This window comes from Silurus meridionalis, chromosome 9, assembly GCF_014805685.1.
Source record: "Silurus meridionalis isolate SWU-2019-XX chromosome 9, ASM1480568v1, whole genome shotgun sequence".
NCBI lineage: Eukaryota > Metazoa > Chordata > Actinopteri > Siluriformes > Siluridae > Silurus > Silurus meridionalis.
Window position 1 is genome coordinate 8,465,406 of NC_060892.1, and position 22,330 is coordinate 8,487,735.

At 40.0% G+C, this 22,330-nt stretch overlaps 1 protein-coding gene and 1 long non-coding RNA gene across 2 annotated transcripts; both read left to right on the top strand.

The window, feature by feature from the left end:
• Positions 1-3,294: 3,294 nt before the first annotated feature.
• Positions 3,295-9,848, top strand: LOC124391604. Its single transcript, XR_006927010.1, has 5 exons — positions 3,295-3,462; positions 5,554-5,611; positions 5,736-5,873; positions 7,594-7,668; positions 9,668-9,848. It is a non-coding gene; the product is annotated as an uncharacterized LOC124391604 (long non-coding RNA).
• A 1,313-nt stretch (positions 9,849-11,161) lies between these two features.
• mex3b (mex-3 RNA binding family member B) lies at positions 11,162-16,017 on the top strand. Its single transcript, XM_046858330.1, is given in 3 exon segments — positions 11,162-11,754; positions 11,757-11,855; positions 13,237-16,017. Coding segments are annotated over 3 exon segments (1,599 nt in total). The 5' UTR covers positions 11,162-11,621; the 3' UTR covers positions 14,604-16,017.
• The last annotated feature ends 6,313 nt before the right edge of the window (positions 16,018-22,330 follow it).

Sequence of the window (22,330 nt, forward strand, 5' to 3'; positions counted from 1 at the left end):
TCCTCAATATTTTGCTTTGTGCATTTCTTTTCTTGAGCTGCAGTTGATTTTCCTTTGAGAAACTGCAAGTACAAGACACTAAATTATGTAAGGCTGTAATTACAGATGAGAAGACGTGCACATTTGCACGCAAGTTATTACTGAGGCAGCTTATACAAACACTGTAGAAAGATTCAGTGATGCAGATAAAGATGATATAGATAACGTATTAGTGTCTTAATTTGCTCTGACCCAGACTGCACTGGTGAAATGGTATGTGTTTTTAATGGAAAAATGTATACACTTTTTTTGAAATACGACAATGATCTGCAATTTTCACAGTTGATTTACTACTTCCCTGTAAACATACTATATTGAATTGATTATGAAACTTAAAAATAGAAGCTAGCCTGAATTCTGATTGAGTTTCAGGTTACTACACTGGTTAAAAAGGTTAGGTTTTGTCAGATTGATTACATGAACAGAAAAATTTAAGTATATTGGAATATAACTTAAATCCACTGAAAATTTCTTAAAGTTCATGCTGAATAGTTTTGAGGTCTCAGATCTCAGTGAATGAGGTGTAGCCTCTGTGTCTGTCATTTCTAGCAAAGGGACGTGTGTCCTCTCTGTCTCAATTACAAGTGAAAGAGGCGTGGCTTCAGTGTCTGTTATTCCCAGTGAAGAAGAGGTGTCCTCTCTGTTTACTATTTCAAGTAAAGGATGTGTGTCCTCTGTGTCTGTCATTTCAAGCAATGGCGGTATGTCCATTCTGTTTGTCATTAGTAAAGGAGGTGTGTTCTCTTTGTCTGTTATTCCAAGTAAAGGAGGTGTGTCCTCTCTGTCTGTTATTCCAAGTAAAGGAGGTGTGTCCTCTCTGTCTGTCATTCAAAGTAATGAAGGTGAATCCTCTCTGTCATTATTAACAGAGGTGTGCCCTCTCTGTCTATCAATCCAAGTCAAGGAGGTGTGTCCTTGCTGTTTATTATTTCAAATGAAGGGGGTGTGGCCTCCATGTCTGCCTTTTTCACTAGAAGACATGTTGTTTACTTTAATTCAAATCAAACGCTCCTGAAAAAAATGAACTGTTTACCCAATACGGGATCATATTCTTTTATATTGAATTGCTGTCTGAATCAAATAATTGAATGAACTGAATCAAAATGTTACATATTGTACTGTCTCAAAAGGAAAGTTTATTTGCTATTTGCTAGTCATGCTGTTCAAACTGCAAAAAGATATATGACTAATACCATTTATCTATTACAACCTATACAACATTTGCAATTCATGGCTGAGTTCTTGGAAATCTCTCTCTTTCTCTCACCCTCTCTCTTTCTCACTTTCTCTGACTCATTATCATGTACAAAACTATCAGCTCTTGGCTTTTATGCTCAAGCTATAATCATAAAGGGGATTGCCTTTAATGGAGCTTCCTGGCGGATTGGCCCCCAGAGATGCTATTTATTCAACTGTGTGATTCATGAGTGGCAATTTTGGGACCATATCTGGGCAGATCAGTCCAGAAACCACCACACACGTGTCTGCGTGCATGAGAGAGTCACTCAAAACATGTATGTTCCTCATCATTAAAACAACATGGCTTCACTGCTGGTCTAACCAAGCTCGTTTTTAAGTGCAGCCCAGGCCATTATGAGGAATAAAGCGAGCCATTCATTTGAGCAGTCACCCTGCCGTCTAAATTCAATAAATGTGAAAGGTGAGCCGCTAAAACCCACCTGCCCTTTTGTACCATTACTGCAGCTTTAAGTGCCGAAAAGGGCTATAAAACAGGCAACCTTAAAAATCTTCAAAAACCATTAAAACCATAGCTAATTTAGGCTTGGCCTAATAGAGCGTTGTAGGAGAGTGAAACAGGGAACAGTCCTGCTCACATGGGTTTTATTCACAATACAAAGGAAGAGGAATAGGCTGCTTCTCATATTCTATAGGTACACTGTAAGGACAAAGGTTTGTAGACACCTGACCACAAGATAATGTTTTTTGCTGTTATAATAACCGCCACTCTTCTGTTCCACTATATTTTGAAGTGTGGTTGTGGAGATTTGTGCTCATTTAGCCACAATTAATCAGGTCCTGATGTAGTGTGAGGAGGCCTGGGGTACAGTCAGTGTTCCAAATCATCCCAAAGGTGTTTAATAGGGCTGAGGTCAGATATCTAGCAGGCTGCTCAAGATCTTCCACTCCAACCCATGTAAAGCATATGTTCAGGAACCTCAGTTTGTACACAGGGGCATTGTCATGATAAAACACGTTTGGGTCTCCTAGTTCAAGTGAAGGCAGAATTGAATGCTACCAGGAACCAGAAAAAAAGAGTTTGGGGAAGAACCCAAACTGTTATGCATTTAGAGCAGCCAATGAGTCAATACTATTCGTGCTGTTTTATGTGGCACAATGAAACAATTAGAAAAGATTCTGCAGAGCTATGCACTTTTACTCAATTATATGCTCTACATACACAATTAATGGCATTATTATATAAATACGAATGTATTAAAAAAAAACACATTATTGGCAAATGGTAACCAAGATTTAGACACGCCCACTGAATCATGAACACAACACACACATTTCTTTTGAACATGCATTTGAATGTGTTTGGCTAATTTATGCACAGTTGCATGCATTATGAAAGTTATACAACCCATTCTTGTTGTCTGCTTTGAAAATGTTGAAATTTGTTTGTCACTTTTGTGGGAATTTTGTGGGTCGCTAGATCATATTAAAGGTAAAAAGAAAAGTGGGAGGGAGGGGGGGGGTTATTGAGAGAAATACATACTGAACAATCTTCAAGGACAAGCAAACATGCTGATTTAGATTTGTCATATAAATGGGGGCCCCTTGCCTTTTACTTTTCCCGATTGAAGTCCTAAACAACCAGTTTCTTTGTATCCCAACATCATGATTTAAAAGTAAATTCCCTGAGATTTTACCTTACCAGCAAAAAATTTCTGCTCTACATAACAGCCTTGATGAAGGAGGGCAGCTTACGCCTAAAAGCCAGGATCAGTAGGTGTTGACAGCAAGGTTTTTCCGCAGAGAGCATGAACCAGGACCAGATTATTTGGAGGGGAAGTCTTTGTTTCAGGCATGGTGCTTCTGGTCTTTGTTCTGTCTGCATGGTTACTTTGCAGCGCTCCCCCTTCTGGAAGCTGTAGTGTACTACAATGACCTCATTCGCTCTCTTTACAGGTTGATTCACGTCACAAAGGAATATGAAGCATATGTGTAAGTTATACATAAAAGCCATATTATAGTTACAATGAACAATAAACCCACATTCACAGCTATAACCTTAGGCTTACCTATTGTTGCTGTTGCCTTTTGGAAGCTGATCTGATCGTTTGCGTTGCTGATTTGGAAGCCTCCCAAGCATCCGATCAATGCAGCCTGAAGTCAGTGGAACTTCATATCTGACCTGCAAGCTCTACAAACTGTCTCAAAACACAGCCTTTGCCCTAAGTGAGAACTTCCTCTCTTAGTCTTTTTGTCTTTCTGTGTGTGTGTGTGTTTCTCATTTGTATCTGAATCTGTTTTTCTTTCATTGCGTGGCACACGTTTGCCAAATCAAACCTCGTAGTTAATTTTTTAAGTGTTATCCGTGTTTTTATGCTTTATCTTTTGACATGTGGTTAGAAAAGTTGCCAGTAGCCATTAAAGTGTTCAGCATTCTAGTGAGGCTTGATCCCAATTCCACAACGAATGAACCAAAAACCCACATTGGTTTTATATTTTTGCACTTAGTAGTGAAAAGCCAGAAAACCACACCTGGGGGATAATCTTCTGGGCACACAAACACACACAAAAAAAACAAAACTTGTTAGCTCTGCTGCTAACCGGTGATTATGAACAAGGAATTCTTTGAAGAAAAAACCACCAGAGCAAGTTAATGTCCGTGCGTGCTTTTGTTTCTAGGCTTGGAAATGTCAGTACATCTTTGGACTTTATTCGGACGTTTATTGAGTGTTAGGCGTAAATCTGGTCATTTATTGAGTGTTAGCGGTAAGGCTGCCATTAGCATGTACGCTAACTGAGATAATGATGTTTGTTTTGAGGGGATGTTGTAAACTATTTGCAACTTGCTTAATTTTGAACTTCTGGGAATCTGCCTTGAAGTAGATTGAAAACCTGCTATATCTGAAGAGCGAATCATAGTTAGGCATGCTGTAAGATTTAAGCTTAGAAAGGCTGATACAGGGTCAGTACAATTGTGTAATCTTGCACAACAGTACCCACATCTTGTTATTGTGTCTCTGGTGGCAAAATAAGACAGTGGTGAATTTGGCTATGTCTGGGAATTATCTAAATTAGTTGATATTAATGATATTTATTTAGTGCTCCAAATAACGATAACTGTATATGTAATTTAAATCAATACTGGAGATAGCCAGAACTAAAAGACTGCATTTATTTATTTATTTATTTCATAAAGGGCTATATAGATTTTTATCTGACTGGTCTTTAATCCATCTCACACAGTTATATAAACTAGCTGCATTTCTTAAACCACTGTGATCCCGCCCAGGCACATACTAATAATGAATTCATCATTCACAATAATGAAAGTTACCTTTCATTGTCCCAGTAAGAAATCCCACCAGTGTAGTAAAATAAATTTATGTCTGTAAGAGGTATAATGAAATGCCACTACTTATATCTGTGAAATTATGTAAATATGTGTATCTAGACTCAGTAGTTTAGTCCATACACCCTTCTGATTGAAATATATGTTGTAAAACACACAATACCCAAAAAAGCTTTATATAAATAAGTACAGGTATTTTTTTTAAGCCAGAAAGTCAGTTTATCTTTAGATATTAAAGCTAACACACTGCTTTGTGTAATTAGATCTTTCCCCATACATGTGTGTCTCCATGCCGAGCAGTATTTGTCCCCTGTAACTTAACAGCATGCATACGACTGTTACATCACTTCCTTTTTCCTTCTTTCCTGTGCTGGGGTTCCTCAGTGCTATAACAGAGGGCCTATTTTTTTTCCAGTCAGACAGACAAAGACAGAATTCATAAATCCCTCACACACTCTAGTCACTTAGTCAGCTGTAAACACTTGACTGTGTGAAACAGCGTGCAGTTTGAACGTAATACAGAGCTGAACTGTAACACACACTCCTTATTGTTCTTCACCATTTGTGTTACGGGGTGGCTGAACTTGGCACGGCTGGCACTGTTTGCCCGGTGAGCCTTCAGCAAGAGTAGCACAGCTTGTCCTGCTCATTAAGAGTGTAATTAGCGCTCTATTTCTGCACTTCCTGCTCTGCATGTTTAGCATCCGTCGATTCTGGACTCAGCATTTCCTTCTGTACACCTAAACGTAATAATGATTCAGTATTTATGTTTTTATTCATTTAACAAATGCTTTTTTTTCCTCGTGAGGCAGAATCCAAACTTTAACCATATAGCAAAGCATTAATCACATATTTGAGGTCAGCAAATATGTATATCTGATCTATTTATTTCTTATATTAGCACCTCTTACCTTTGTAATTACCTCTTTTTCCTAAGCTCTAATGTTTTTTTTTTTTACTTTCCTCAGAACTCCTTGATGCAGAAGATGCAGCACATGTACACATAAACGCAAACAACGCAAACAGGTATTAAGACATTTAAACTGCAGGTTACTAAATGCATAGATTTACGTCTCCTGGTTTACACCTTTCTACCCATGTCTCTCTTTCTCTCTCACTCTCTATTTCTCTCCCCCTTTCTCCTCCCCAGACGACCTTCCTTTCAGTCAGACTTATTCGAGGCGGGTCATACAGTGAGCGAAATTCCGCAGCAGTATTCATAACACGGATGAGAACAAGAGGTAGAGGAGGAGGTGGAGAGGTGTACGGATGGATTAGGCGGCGTAAGGTGAGTGGAGGAGGAGTGGTGCATTATGGGGGATCAGCCCCAGCTGTCCTGTCGTTCTGCTGCATGCTTCTCCAGCCGTCTGGCAGGCAGCCAATAGGATGTGGCAGATTCAATGCCACTCCAGTTCAGTGTGTCAGTGCACGCGCGCAAACCCACCCACACACACACACACACACACACACACACACACACACACACACACACACCCTGCACCACTGCAGATATGGCCCACTTCTATACCTCTTCCATGTGGAATGCATGGATGCACACAAACACACCAAATTAGACCAACCATAATCATAAATAGGTTTATGATAAAGAAAAAGATGTTATGCTGCTCAGCTTGTATGTGTGTATGTGTGTGTCAGCTATGAAAGTGTATAACGCAGGAGTTCTAAGTACTTCAATGGAACAGATTACAACATGTACAAAAACACGTTTCCATACATACACACTTTAAACCCATCAATGAATGTGGATTAAAGGGCAACTAGAGCTGCAAATCTGATGTATTTCCCCATCCTGCCTCTCTCTCTTTCTAACACACGCACACACAGCCCTCAAGAGGGGAAAAAAGATGATCTCAGTGAGAACATGAGTCCACTGACTGCTGTATTTCCCCAAACACTCCGCTACCCTGCTCCCTGTGCACTCAGGAGCGTGACTCTTTTTTTTCTATTCTCCCACCAGAAGTTTAAAGCTCGAAGGACCTCGCTAACCTGCCCCACTAAACTTCTTTTTTTCAGTAAAAACAAGAAAGATAATTAACTTGCGATAAAGCTTTAAGACAACACTTAATGCCAGTCAGCAAACATCAGTTACAATCCAGTGTCCAGCTTCAACAACATTCCTCAAACCTTTCATAAACAAAATAGGGATTTAAAACTCATGTATTTACCATGTAGTTGTTTGGATTCAATTGTCAGAGCCCTGCCTTGTATAATGCTAACTGGAATTTACCATCAGTATGCTATACTATATTATAGCATATACTATATTTGTTTAAAGATAAAAGATTACTCTGCATTTGTAAGAACAGTGTTCATGAACCCAAAATGAAATTAGCCATGTTAAAGTGTAATAATATTACTAGTATTCAAATGACAGAGTTAAATACATGTTTTGTCTGGTCATCGCTCTCATTGAGTGATAGTCCTGTGGTACAGTAATCCCCCGCTTCACCGCGGTTTGAATCTCGTGCCCCCGGTTTATCGCGAAATTGTATTTGCCACATAACTAATTTGTTTTGCTGATTTTCTCTGTCTTCTAATTTGGCTTGAAGAGAATACTGTTTGCCAAACCAGCTAGTTGTTACAGCTAGCTAAATAACTAAGCAAACTCCAACTGCACAGATATGATAGGTACATGTTTTTTTTTTACAATATGTTATTTAAATTAATGAATTGTGTTAATTAACTGTTTTTTTAGGGGGGCTAACTGGCTAATAAATCCTCTTTGTGTTCATTCAAACTCAAATAGCTTCCAAATACCCCAGATTTTGACATGATGTGAATCTTTATTAGGCAGCACATATATTAAAATGGGAAAGATCCAGCTAAAAGCTGACAATGCAAAACCACAAAGAATTACTATACCAAGACCACTAAGATGGTGCCGCAAATGGCTGCCTTGGTGTGTTAGTGCAATTTGTTCTGTTTGTTAGAGTTTCTGTCCTTATTTCTTACTTTAATTTTTTTTATTTTTCTATTATGTTTTATAGCACCAGCAAACCATGACAAATTCCCTGTACTTGCAACCCATGATACTTAGCAATAAAGGTGATTCAGATTTTGAGGTAAGTTGCCATAATACACCAGTCACATACTGGGATAAGAACAGTCCTCTCTGTTAGAATAGTTCCTCTCGAAATCATAGATCCTGTTCTACTGGTTTAAATCACTCACATGTATGCTGACTCTTTCTTGAAATATATTCTTGAATTGTTCAAAACATTTGCCCAACTGCCCCACAATAACACATTTTAATACCAAAGGATTGTAGAAAAGGGTATACTGGAATATAGCTGCTGGTAAATATAAAGCCTCAGCTAGCAAACTGAACAATTATAGTAATGTTATATAATAGTGAAGAAAGCACATATGCTCACATGGAGCAGTCTGGTGACTCAAGAGATGTATTTATGTTTGATTAGTGCTATTTGAATAGACTCATCCTTAGGGTCGGTTCACCTGTGTTTGTCTTTTTGTGCGAGCTGAGAACAAAAGAGCGAATCTGCCGACTGTGCTTACAGGCTTGTGCCAAATATTTCTTATACCTGATTTAAATGGCCGCTGCTCGCAAAATGATAAATATTGATGGGAAACAATTTGGAGATATAGTCTTGCTTAAACATACACACAAACTAAACACAATTTTGTATGATGTATTCATGTATTCAAGGCAGAGTAGGCGAAATCCCATCTGGAGTTTAAGGCAAAAAGGGAGGGAAAAAATTGGGATACCGTGTGCACTTCAATATGATGTGCACAATGCAGCATTGGAGGAATATGAGCACATACATATAAGAATAAAGGATACTATTGTTCAGTCTTGTGTTTCTTTATTTGAATTATTTCAGAAATGCTTGAACTGTCCTACAAGGATCTTGGAGAATGGATAGGGTTGTTTTTTAGATAACCTCTGCTCTGAGTGAGTGTGTGTGAGTGTGTGTGTGTGTCTGTGAGAGAGAAAGAGGGAAGCACTGACTGGCTGAAAAGCAGTTAACCGTAACAGAGGTTGAACTCCCTTTGTTTTCCACAGACTGGGAGTGCTGTTGATTGCTATTGGATATGTAAGCTAATATTTAGAAATAGTTACATGAGTACTAGTCTACTGCTCTGAGTATATAAGGGTGGAATTACACAATTAAATATTTAAAAGTACTTACTCTTTCAGTATTTTAGTTTTTGTGTGCATGAATACGCCATTGCAGTGGCAAATGTTTTAGTATTTTAGTGTCCAACGTTGTTGCATTACAAGTGCCCAATAAAATATTATTTCTCAGTCTCAACAGGACACACTGTAATGTTGCAGAGCCTGGTAGCATGCATACACTTTCCATTCCGGATCTCGAATCAGAACGGCCTTTTGTAAACACCTCCTAGATCATACATGTGGAGTTTGCACAATGCTCCTCCAGATGTTTCCCAACGGAAAAAAAATGGGGGGGTTTAAAAAAAAGTAGAAGAAGAAGGAAAAAAAAAGGAGTGAGCATTAAATAAGAGATGCTTGAAGCACATACTCAGGTTTAGAGGGGCAGTTCGAATTAGCATAGCTATTGTTCCCAGGGCTCGAGGTGACAAAGAAGCCGCTTCTCATTTCAATGCCACTGAATTGGTTTGAGATTTTCTTTGTGTAAGAAGAAGAGAACCCCCACACAATACACCACCTCCTGAGCCACAAAAGGTACTTGTGCACCCAGATGGGGAACTGCTGGGAGAAACACGGACGTCTCCAGCTCATATACAGGGGACGAAACACATTGCCTAAGTGCATTGTTAATATTTAATCGGTCAAGCCTATTCATCTGAATGGAGATTGAACAGATTGAATTATGTATTTGGGATTAGGTCACTATATATACAGACTAGTCTTGTCATTTTCTTATGCTTGTTTTGAAGGTTGGGCAATATAACAATTATTACACCAGTATCATGTCCCGATATGCTTTTCTGGGTGTGTTGTGTGCTGTATTGTCAGCAAGTCTACAACATTTGTCAAATCACATTTTTTTCTGACTAACAAGTACGTGCATACACACTTGACTCATCCTCCTTTCTCTCATTACTTTACAGAATTGTATCACCATATGCAGTTTGGAGGATCTTTTGTCTCATAACTTAACAAAGAATGTACTACAAGAACAATTTCAAGTCATTATTCAAGTCATGACTCACGTATTACCCCAATCTATTTTGATCACATCTGAACCGGACACTTTCTAGATCCTTGAGTACGAAAGGAGAGAAATGTGGATTTTCTTTTTTGTGTCGATTGTAAAACACAGAATACAGGAACCTGATGTTGCATAATTTCCTCTTTGTTTGTGTTCCGTAATTGAATGATGATCATGTAAATACTGCACAATGTCCCAGACTCCCAACATCCCAAGGAAATGATCTTTGCTTGACCGCAGCAGTTACCCCTTAGGAGTCAAAGGGGAAGAGAGGCGGACGGATAGTAACAAAGAACGAGAAGGAAAGACACACACACACACACACACACACACACACACACACGAACACGCACACACATACACATACACACACACAGAACTCCAGGACAAAGCATGTCTGGGCATGTACTTCCCCAGTGAGCAACTTAATAATTGTTAGTCAGTTTATTAAATCACAATGCTTAGGTTATATATTTTAACATGACAAATAATATGCTGGCTGATGAATATTGATAGATGAATATTGATAACAGAATGGAATATGTAATTTGGGAAGCCTCTTACGTCCTGTGATCGTGTCAGAGAAGCTGTTTAGAAAAATATTTACTTCACATAAATGGATAGAGAAATTTTGCATTAAGATGGTGGGTCTATAGGTTAGTTACAACACCCACATTCAGTTGTCTGGAGAACTCGTAATCTGCAACCTACTTTTAAACCAGACCAGACTCGTGATCGGGCACAGCAACACTGATCAGTTTAATAGGTGAACAAAGGCAATTAAGTAAAGTAAGTAAACGGGGCTTGATGTATAAAGCGATTTTCAGTGAATCCTTACAGTTTCTCAGTGAATCCTACACTAAATTATTTTCATGTATAAAAAAAGACCGTGATTTTATAACAAAAAAAATATATATATATATAAGGCCTGGCAAAAATCTGTGTAATGATTTTGACGGGACAACAAAGGAAGGCGGGGCTGTCCGACACGCTCTCCGTTCCTTCCGGGGAGGGGAGGAGCTGCTATCAAATCATAGAGATTTATGCAAATCACAAACGGCCTTTCATCCAATCGTTTCGAGGGCATGCAAATGTAACGACGCGTCGCATCCAATCGAAGCAGATGACACGGCGCGGGGCGTCGCTCCGCCCGCACCCCCTCCCCAACTCCTCCCACCACCACCACGCTTCAGCGCTGCCTCCGAGTGCGGTCCGTTCATGCAAAACAAGCGCGAGGCGGAGCGACTCGTCGCGCACACGTCCGCCAATCCGGTGGCTTTACGCGTATATAGCCCCGCCTCTTTCCCCCACTGTTCGCTGCCCGGACGGTGACGTTATGCAAGCATACCCCCCCCCTCCTCCCCTCCTCCCCTCCTCCATCATCCCTCCCTTCCCTCTCCAGTATAGTGCCGCTGCTGCTGTGTGTCTGCAGCAAAAAAACTCCGAGAGAAAACAGGAAAAGAGCTGAGCGCAGGGAGGGGCATTTTCGGAGGAATTAGTACCACCGCCGGCACCGCAACAACCCCCAGTACCTTCGGAATACGCGTTCTGGGGGGATAAAATCGGGAGCTCGGATTTGCACTGCTTCAGCTTCTTCCCTTTCTTTCTATTTATTTATTTTTTTACTGCCAGGACCAGAGATAGAGGGAGCACTGATTTTCTTTCTTTTTTTCTGCACCAGGGGCTTTTATTTCCCGAGGCTCCTCTCCTCTTTTCTCCTCTCCACTCTTGGTTCTCTCCTTTGTCCGGTGATATCCAAAGAAAGCTGCCGAGAAAATAACAACCCCCCCACCTCTCCCTTCCCAGCCTCCCCCCTGCTCCTCTTTTTTTATATATATTTTACACTTCCCGAGATGCCGAGCTCCCTGTTCCCCGAGCTGGAGAGGAATGGCAGCGGCGGCGGCGGCAGTCAGGGGGTCGACGCCCTGGACGACCAAAGAGCGCTGCAGCTCGCGCTGGACCTCACCCTCCTCGACCTGGACGAAAACCCGCGTGCGACAACGAGCCCCGGAAGAAGAGCGTGAACATGACCGAGTGCGTGCCCGTGCCCAGCTCCGAGCATGTGGCCGAGATCGTGGGAAGACAAGGTGAGTTTGGTTTTGGTGTCCCTAGATGACCATGCGTCCTAGTGAGTCTTATCATTTACACATGTTATAAATGCATGATATGTACCTTTGATGCATGACGCTATAACGTGCATCACGTGGCGTGCATAGGCATTCACTGTTTATTTCCATGCAGTCTCACACACAATAGTCTGGTGCATGATCTTGCTTTGTTTTGGGCTCACAAGAAGGAAGGGAGTTGCTCTGCAGCCTCTTCTTGCTCTGGCACACCAGACTGCACCACGCTTAGGTCTTCCCCCTCTTTGTCATCTTAAATATAAATAAATAAATAAATAAATAAAATATTATGAGGAGATGCTTTACAATGTGTAACTTCATGAACATGCTGGGATTATTAATGATGATTATGATCACTAGTATGGTCTATTATTCCCACATTATGACAGTAGTCTGCTTTGTGTAACTGCACTTTTCTCTGCAACCAGATTTAAAAGGTGCTTGAGAAGCTGCTGAAGCACACCAGACCAGAGTGATAGCCTACTTAGGCTGAGATGGGTCAGACAGTTCCAGTTGTTTGTCTGTGTAGTCCTGATTTTAACACTCCTATACCACCCCACCCCCCCCACACCCCCCCTGACTCACCACTCAAGGGGGAATTTATGCACAGGTTCGAGGAACTGTAGTGTTATTGTTTTTCTCGTCTTGTCATTTTGTAGTTAGTCACATATCGGACAAAAAGGTCCTTCCCTCTTGTCTGGGCGAAAATGCGAAAGCAGGGAAAATCCACATTTTTTTCCTCCTTCCCCCATCTGTGCTATTTTTGACCTGGACCACTGTGTGTCATGTAGCAGAGCATGTGGTTTGAATTTATGGTGTGCAAAAAACGAAGCGGATCGTCGTTCCTACATTTGTTCCTAGATCGAACAGCATGCATGAGCGTGCAACCGTTTGCGTGTAGGACGTTTCCTGTGTTTCGTCACATCCCGTAGATGTCAAGTTTAGGATTTGTTTTTAATACCGTTTAATGCAATGCTGCCTGAACCTCTTTTGTCCGTTTTTGCTACTTTTGGTTTGCTTTTGTTTGGCTCTCGTAGAAAGGCGTGTTCGCTTATATTATGCACCGCAGGACTGCACAGAAAATTCAAGCTATTGAAAAACTGTAATAAATTGCGAATGTTTTGAGATCAATGACACAAACCAGCCCCAAATGACGCATCACAGCTTTACAGTACACTCGGTTCTAATACATAACTACACATAGTCATCATGTGTTGCAATACAGTCATAATATTTTGTTTTGTAACATCATGCAGTCCTGGTGTAGGATGTTCAAGTTCAAAGTTTCACCGATGTTTATTATTTTGGTTTTAATTCTATCTGTTTGTCATTTGTCAAATTTTAGGTTGTAAGATTAAAGCCCTGCGTGCCAAGACCAACACCTACATTAAGACTCCTGTGCGAGGGGAGGAGCCCGTGTTTGTAGTGACGGGCAGGAGGGAAGACGTAGCCATGGCTCGAAGGGAAATCATCTCGGCGGCTGAGCATTTCTCTATGATCCGAGCATCGCGGAACAAAAACAGCAGCATGAATGGGAGTGGCAGCGTGCCCGGGCCGCCCAATCTGCCGGGTCAAACCACCATACAGGTGCGAGTGCCATACCGCGTCGTTGGGTTGGTGGTGGGACCCAAAGGAGCCACAATCAAGCGCATCCAACAGCAGACGCACACCTATATCGTGACCCCGAGCAGAGACAAGGAGCCCGTGTTCGAGGTAACAGGCATGCCAGAGAATGTGGACCGGGCGCGTGACGAGATCGAGGCGCACATCGCTATGCGCACAGGTGCTGGGCTGATCGAGTTCGCCAATGCCACTGACGACAATGACTTCCATGCCAATGGCACAGATGTGGGCTTTGAAATGCATGCAGCGAGTGGCAGCAGTCATCACGCCACCCCATGGGGCAAAACAAATTCTAGTGCTAGTGCCACACCCAGCCTTGGACGCAAGCCCTTCGCCAGCTATCGCAACGACAGCTCCAGTTCTCTGGGTAGCGCCTCCACAGACTCGTATTTCGGCACCAACTATAGCCCGCCGAGTCCTGCACTGAGCTACAACAACAATAATAACAACAACAACCTGAACATCAATGGCAACTCGTTTGTTTACGGCGGTGAGATCATATCCCCTGACTGCGCCGAACTCGCTTTTGATTCCTCGCCCGGATTTGACCCGGCGCCCGGTTTGATTTGGTCTCAGTACGAACGTAGCATGAGCATAACAAACGGTGCTACATCGTCATCCATATTCCCTTCCAATGCTTCCTGTAACGCGAACGGGATCCTGGCCAATCAGAGGCGGCTGAATGGGATGAACTGCTCCACGCAGCCTCGTCTGTCCCCACCTCTTCATCATGTGAGTGGCATCAGCGATCATCCACTGGCCCGGAGGGTACGCAGCGATCCGGGCGGAGGCTCTTTAAATTTCCCGGGCTACAACAACATGGCTTCCCATCTCCCTGGGTTGCCCTCAGATTCATCTGTGTCCTCCTCTTCGTCATCATCTTCCTCTTCCTCCTCTTCCTCGGGGACGAGCCGCAAAGGCAGCCGGGACTGTTCAGTGTGCTTCGAGAGCGAGGTCATTGCCGCCCTCGTTCCATGCGGCCATAACCTCTTCTGCATGGAGTGTGCCAACCGCATCTGCGAGCGCAGCGACCCTGAATGCCCCGTCTGCCACGCTGCAGTTACTCAGGCAATACGTATATTTTCATAATGAACAAAAAGACAATGACTAAAGAGAAGACTAGGATAGAAACAAAGATAGCACCACGGCGGAACATTTAATCACAAACTCCTGTTATGGCTTTATGAAAACTCCTAATAATAACGCGTCTATCATACGTGTATATACATATGTTCGTGAAGCTGCAGTATCCAAAAAAAGTGAAAAGCCGAACGAGGGCTCTGGTGTCATTTTGCTTATACTGTAGCTCGGGACGAAGAATTTCAACCTCTAATGCATGTTTTAAACGTATTTAAAAGCCTAGTAATCTACATAGTTCTAGTACAGACTACGCAGACAAAGTTTTCCGCAAATAGTCCGGAGAAAGGCCACAAACGGCTGGCCAAAGGTACGTGAGTCAGCGTGTAGACTGTTAACAAAAGTCAGGCCTTTCGATTTCACCAAGGGATCGGAAACACCTCGGTAGACCTACAGCAGCGACTACAAATTTATCCGAGACGGAGCGATAACATATCCTGCATATCTCTAATGTATGTATAGAACAAAACGATCCAACGAAATCCACACGTTTTAGATAGTAATGACATTAATACAGATTGAAGTATTTTATTCTTTTTTGACTTGAAAGATTATATTTCATATGGCAAAGATGTTTACAGATATTTTAATTTAAGTTCAGTGAACTTTTTTGTAGCTGGGTTCAAATATGGTTTATTTTTTAAGTATGGCCTTCGGGCGAAGAACACTGTATTATTTTAATATCACACGGAACAAAATGTGGATGGACGATCCGAAACACGGCAGTATTCTGTTTGGACTGAGGGTTTCTAGGTTCAGCAACAAAAAAAAAAGGAATGGAAAAAAAATCTTTTAAATCCGTTTCACCCAGCATATTTTTTATTCAGTAATATAAAGCATATTTTATTCTATATTATTACGAAGCATTCAAATGTATAAAACTTAGTAAGTTGGACAAAAGGAAACCATTTATGCTTTCTAAAACAATTTGTATGAATTAGATTCCAGTGGGTATTACAGACTTCTGTTGCACCACTATAGTTTTAGTATTTCTATTTTAATACATTTGTTTACCACTTGTTTATGTATATGTAGGTGAAGTTACTTGAGCGTAAAAGTACTTTATTGAGCAAAGTTTTAAAAACAAAGTATATTTTATTTTATGATAAAAAGGCCTTTAACCTCATGGTCAAATACTAATATTATATTTGCTGAAACAAGATTTGAAAAATGTATCAAGAGTTTTATTTTTCTGACATTTAAAGTTCTACATGATAAAGTAAAACTTAAGTAATGGTGCTACTTCATGTTTTTTTTAAGTATTTCTATATAAGTCCAATAAAATGGTACATGAAAGAAGTGTGTTGCTTCAGTCATTATGCAGTGCTAACTGACATTCTGTGTAAATAAACAAAATGAATTTTGAGTTAGGCCTTGAGTAACTTGTAATAGATGTCAAAAACAGTGTTACACATTCACATTTGTTCCAATGAGACTTCCTGGTTGTATAGTAGATGCTGTTATTTACCCACATGATGTGTCTCTTACCCACAATGCAGTATGAGCATGGGTTAGTTTTAACAGTTAATGCATGCATACAGTCAAATTAAGTGTAAAGGTTTTTTTTCCCCCCAGAACACTTAGTTATTAGTTTTAACAGTGTAACGTTTTTTCATGTGAAGAAATGTCCATTTACACCAACAAATTTACCACAGGAAATAGTCAAAGTCCATCTTTAGCTTACTAAGTGTCACACGGTGTCCAAAAATATATATAATTCCATCTGCCTAATATTTTTATATATATATATCTCTGTGTGCTGTCTTGTTTATACAGGTTTTAGAAGGCAGAGTAAGTCAGTGATGCGGGTGATGTTATAGTTAATATTATAATTTCCTGACGCTGTATAATGCAAATATTGCATTAAAATAAGAGCATTTATGTCCACAGAAAATTGTAAAGTGTCTCTACAACTTTAGCGTAATAAGAATCTAGTACTTGCTAGACCTGAAACATTAAATCTACATTGATATTTCTCCCCATATATTAAAAAGAAGGTTTGGCCAAAAATAAAATCTAGTCATCTGTGTACTATTTTTAGTTTTGTCGTATTATATTTAGCTCTCAACCTAATCTAAAAAAAAAAAAAGAGAAGCCAGTTTAGAATTGTGCAAACTGCATCATTCTCACACATCACTCAAACTGTGCTGACTGGCTTATGTAATTTCAGCAAGATGACGTATTGCTATGTATAAAAATGGCATAACAGTTAAAAACACTAGTAGTGGCCATCTTGATGCTGGAAATGGTTTGTTTTGTTTTTTTTCGCTGCAGAGCCGAACATGTTCTGGGTTTGTTTTGTTCTGGTTTTGGTGTGTGAGAATGCTTACACTTGCCTTTTTTATCTTTTGTGGTGCTAAATAATGAAGTAGGAAGTACTTAAGTGACACAGAGGTGCCAACATTTACGGTTCAACCATACAGCTGCAGTGGTAAAACAACAGCCAGATGAAGGCTACAGATTTCTGGTTTGTCAGCCCAAACTGGAATAAAATTGACTAAAAGAAAGATATAAAACTGATGAGCCAGTAGAAACCAATTGGGTGGGACTGTTGACTTTGTAGTAGATTAAAACGAATGAATAAAAATGTTATATATTATTTAGTGGTGGCCACAGTGGGTTGTTTGGTGCCCGTCTGATGGGGAGAAAATCCACTTCATAAACTGTTATTTGCATTAGCAGTATTGGCACATCTGAAAACACTACAGCAACGACAAACTGATGTCTGAGACAGTGACGCTGTCTGGCGTACATAAATTTATAGAAGTCACCGTGAATCAGGTGTCCTTAGCACATCTGTGAATAAACTCTCAGAGCAGATTTGAGCTTAGCACTGAATATTGCTAAAAATAAAAGTGGTAGCTCACACCACCTTAGGGAAAAGGATTCATGTGAATGCTGTCTAGACATCAAATAATTGCTGTGAAGTGCAGGAGTCTTATTGATCGTCTCCTTGCTGTCTATTTGTACAATGATTGGTGCAGTTCACCTTAAATTACCTGCTTGGAAATTAAGTCACGTTGTCTACCGATTGTTTCCAGTCAAGTCAAGAGGGTTGTTCATGTCATTCATTGGTACCTTCATAATAGTAATGGAATGCAATGTCATTTCTTTAGGTGCAAAACATAATGCAAGAGCACACAGAACTACAAAAAAAAAAAAAAAAAAACAATAGTGTGATATAAGTGCAAAATCTGGGCACTGGGCAAAAAACAAACACAAATGGAAGTCGAACCTGTGAATTTACATGAGCCAAGTGGGAGGGACTCGAGTCTCATTGGCAGATTAAATTAAATTAATAAAACTAAATGTATTTATTTAGTAGTGGATACAGCAGGTTGCACATCTGAAGAAAAAAAAGTAAATCGGTCAAAATGTACAGCTGGACAAAAATAAACCTAGGAAAGTGTAGTACCGTAATCGCCCATTATTGAATGAATGAAAAAACCGCGATGAACGAACGCCACCCCGAAAATGCTATTTTATGTATACAGTTCTGTACTGCATTAACATTTTTCTTCATTTTATAATTGATAATTCTATTTGTATTAATACATTTTATTATTTCAACATAAAACTACATAAAAACAATCCCCCTAAGTTTTTGTGGTCTATCGTGCTATCCGCAACATACCGGGAAAATCAGCGAAAACAAATTAGTTATGTGGCAAATCCAATTCTGCGATAAACCGATGGAGAAAAGTGTGTCGTGGCAGTATTATACACTTGTGCAGTTATGATTGTACATTGGGGGTGGGTATTTAGCACGATTCCTAAAAAGAGGTTACAGTTTGGTGCCCCTCTGTCTGAGCATCAGACTCATGTAGGAGGTTTGGCATGAACTTTGAAGGTAGGATTATACCACTGGAGTCCAATCTGATCTGCAAACAGCTGGTGTGGCTGCAGGTTTTCTTTTCAACCAACCAATCATGAGCAATACCTGATTCTGCCTGAAGTTTAGATTTGCTTGTATAGTTTCTATTGGCTTTAAATCACTGGTGTCTTGTGCTTGGTTGAAACAAAAATCCCGTAGCTACACTGGCACTTTGTTTATAAACTTGGACATTAATGGAATATTCCCATATTTCAAATGAAATGATTTCTTTTAAGGTACACACATGATCAAACAATAGGCACAATGGTAACCTGGTAGCTAGAAACTTCCCTTACTTGTTAGCTGCATTAGTTGTGTTGCTCAAGTGCATGTTGAAAGGTACACCAAATTTGGCTTATTGTGTATATTACAGGTAAGTCAATAAGTAAGTAAGAGAGAAAATGAATGGCAGAGTGTATGAAATGTAAAACAATAAAAATGATAAAACCCTACCTTATAGAGAGAACGATAGAGATAGAGATTGAGAAAGAAAGACTTGGACAAATCTTCTATCAAATATATTGGTCTCTGTATCTGTCCAAGCAACACCACTGAAGGTTTAAGGGCTCCTTCCGCATTGATGCACAATTTAGAAATAAAATTTATCCAGAAGGTACGCAAATCTAATTCAAAAGCTAAAGGAGTTTCTGCAGGTAGGCAGGAAAGTAAATTAAAATTTCAAGTGTTGATGCCTTTACATTGTATATCCAGAGTATTATTTTGTTATGACTCATCTGAAACATCGTATAAAGAAGTTGATGGGTGTACATTAAAAACAGTACTAAAACGGTGCAGGAATGGCGTGATCCATACACACACACACACACACACACACACACACACACACAAACTAATAATTACAAATACATTTTATTCCTTTATATTTCTGTTGCATTTTTTAAAATCATACACTGTCTCTTTCTTCTCTTTTCCCCCCAAACGTAGTCCTTTAATTGCCATTTTTGTTTTCTTAAGCCCGAAAATACACATCTGCTACATGCTATCAGTGAGTTCACAAACATATTCATGTGATTGCAGTTCATATCAATAAAAAAAGAAACAAAATCAGCAAAGTCATGATGTTGACAAACCCATGTGCCCAGGAGTCGAAAGTATTTTTCCAAGTGCTGGTTTTATATTTTAGCCCTGCTGCACAGCAGTTGAAGTGTCTTGTGGTTTTTGCATGGAAAGACTGACTGCAAGAAAATTCGCCGGCGTTGCTTGATAATAACCGCACGGCGAACGGGCCTTGATGATCGGGTTCAGATGGAAACATGAAAACCGGCCCTCATAAAACCTCACAGTGAGGAAACAATTCCAGCACTCTTGCTGGAAAAGAGCTGACAAGTGCTTCATCCAAATTCAGAACATATGACCTCGGTCCGAGTAACTCAGCCTCCTGGATTGGAATACTGCCCAATGCTGGAGCAAAAAAATCATGTGAGACATTTCTGAAACCGAGCCAGAGTTTCAAAACTTTGTGTTTTCCATTGAGCTCAGCTTCCTTTAATGTGTCATCACGAAGTAGCAAGAAGGATGGCAGCTGTGCCAAATGGCCAGTTTTAGACCATTGCTTATCTGTCTCAGTCTTTGACATAAAGAGGAAGTATGTATCAGAGCAGGAAGCACTGCTTTGGGTAGCAATAGTGGGTACAGTTCTGTGCTCCAGACTAAAAGGTTATGAGTTGAAATCCTATGACTGCCACTGTTGGACCTTTGAGCAAAGATCATTATCTTTTAACTGCTAACTGCTAATTAACCTACTGATTAAATGCATCTGCCAAATCCATATTTTCGTTATCATTATGACTTTTGTCTTTTTTATCTGACTAGCAAGTATGACTTCCTTATGCTCTTATAAATTTGTTTTATTTTTGCTATTTCAATGCATAAGGATTCTAAACTATTTTTTCCAGACCCCATAAACTTTATTTGAAGATATCCGGTAGTAATGCATATTTATGATAATTGATGAGCCAATACAAACTATTTGAATCAGGCTTGCATACTGAATTTCTTGATTTCAATCATTAAGCTTTAGTAAGGGTTTAAATTTTGGGTGGCATCTTTTATTTTGCTAAGAATTTTTACTAAGCTGTTAGTATCACTGCCTTTTTAAATTTGTAATAAGTCGAAATATTTCATTAACTTCGTATTTACGTTTAATTGATAAACTCGTCTACTTTAATGTACACAATGGAAACGTCCTTCCTCGAATATTGCCATTAATCACACTCTGGAGCAATGAGATTACCTGCCAGATTAAAATTTTAACTAGTCATTATGACTCACTAGACTCTGGACTCTAAACAAAAAACAAAACAAAAAAACAACAACTCTGGACTCAAGAGCAAAAAAACAAATAAAAAAAAAAAAAAACAGACACAACAACTCAATAGTGCAGAGCAAAAATAGAAACCAAAAATTGCAAAATACTTAACTTGATGAGTAAGAATGAAACATATGCACTCCTAAAAATCTCCTGTGCCACCCATCAACACTGAATGGAACAACATGGAATCTCCTGTCTGCAAGTTTACACTCAAGGCTTAACTGTTTAAAGAAATCTATGGGAACAGCTTTGCCACACAAAACTACTTTCATTCTAGAGCATTTACTGACCAATGATTTGAGGTCATCAAGTGAGGTGCTTTCAGGTTGATCGTGACTCATGGTGACTTATTATTCAGAGAGTGTCCATGGCAGAATATGGAAGTAAATTGCGAAGCTGTTTTCCTACACCTCCACTACAAAGCCATACCACTCTTGCCCACTCTCATCCCACAACCTTGCAACTGAGATTCCCATTCTCTACCTACTGGCAGATTTTCATGTCCAAACATGTATATTGGGAAACAGTAGCCATTGGAAAAAATCCCACATAGTGAAACTAATTGTTAGAAATTTTCTGCCCTGGCATTTAAGCAAGTCCTGTGATGTACATCCTGCAAAAGATATCTAACTGGCATTGGTAGTTCAGTGTTAGAATTCTTGCTTACCAACTAGACCCTGCTTACAGTTCCACCATTCAACATTAGTCTCCATGTCTTTCAGGTTGTAAGCCTCACACACTCTTTTTGCTACTTTAGATCATTGCAATCGGCCAATAACGAATGTCTGAAATAAATGAAAGTGCAGAACTGTGCAATCGAGGTTGCTGTGAGACGTGCTGGTAATGGTGTGTGAGAAGGAGGTCATCCGTTCTCTATTTATAACGCCTCCAGCTCGGCCCATCAGAGTCAAGAGCACCTGAACAGCATAGCGACACGGACGATTGAGATGAAAACGAGTCAGCGGATACGTACTTGCACATAATATATAAACCGAGGCCAACAAACACTGGCTGCTCAATCTGTCTTTGTCTCCGACTGGCAGTTAAATACAAACACACACACACACGCTTCCTTTCTCTGTCTCTTACAAACACTTAAACTACATACTGCACACAAAAACTGCACACAATAACTAGATGTTTGCACACATAAAATGTTCAAGAGCTCTCACACACACACACACACACACACACACACACACACACACACACACACACTTACATATAGACTCTATTCCTTTTTCTTTATCTACTGTACCTCTCATATACATTCATAGACAATCTAGCTCACTAGGCACTCTCTACACACACAAACCACACACACACTGTAATATCTAACCTTCAGAACCTATATGTGGAGGGAAAAATCCGTCAGAAAATCAGATTTGTACATTTTTTTATCATATTAGGTTCGGAAAACCGAATTATTTTTCTCTTTTGCCTGCAGGTTCTAGCATGAGGAACCTGCACTCA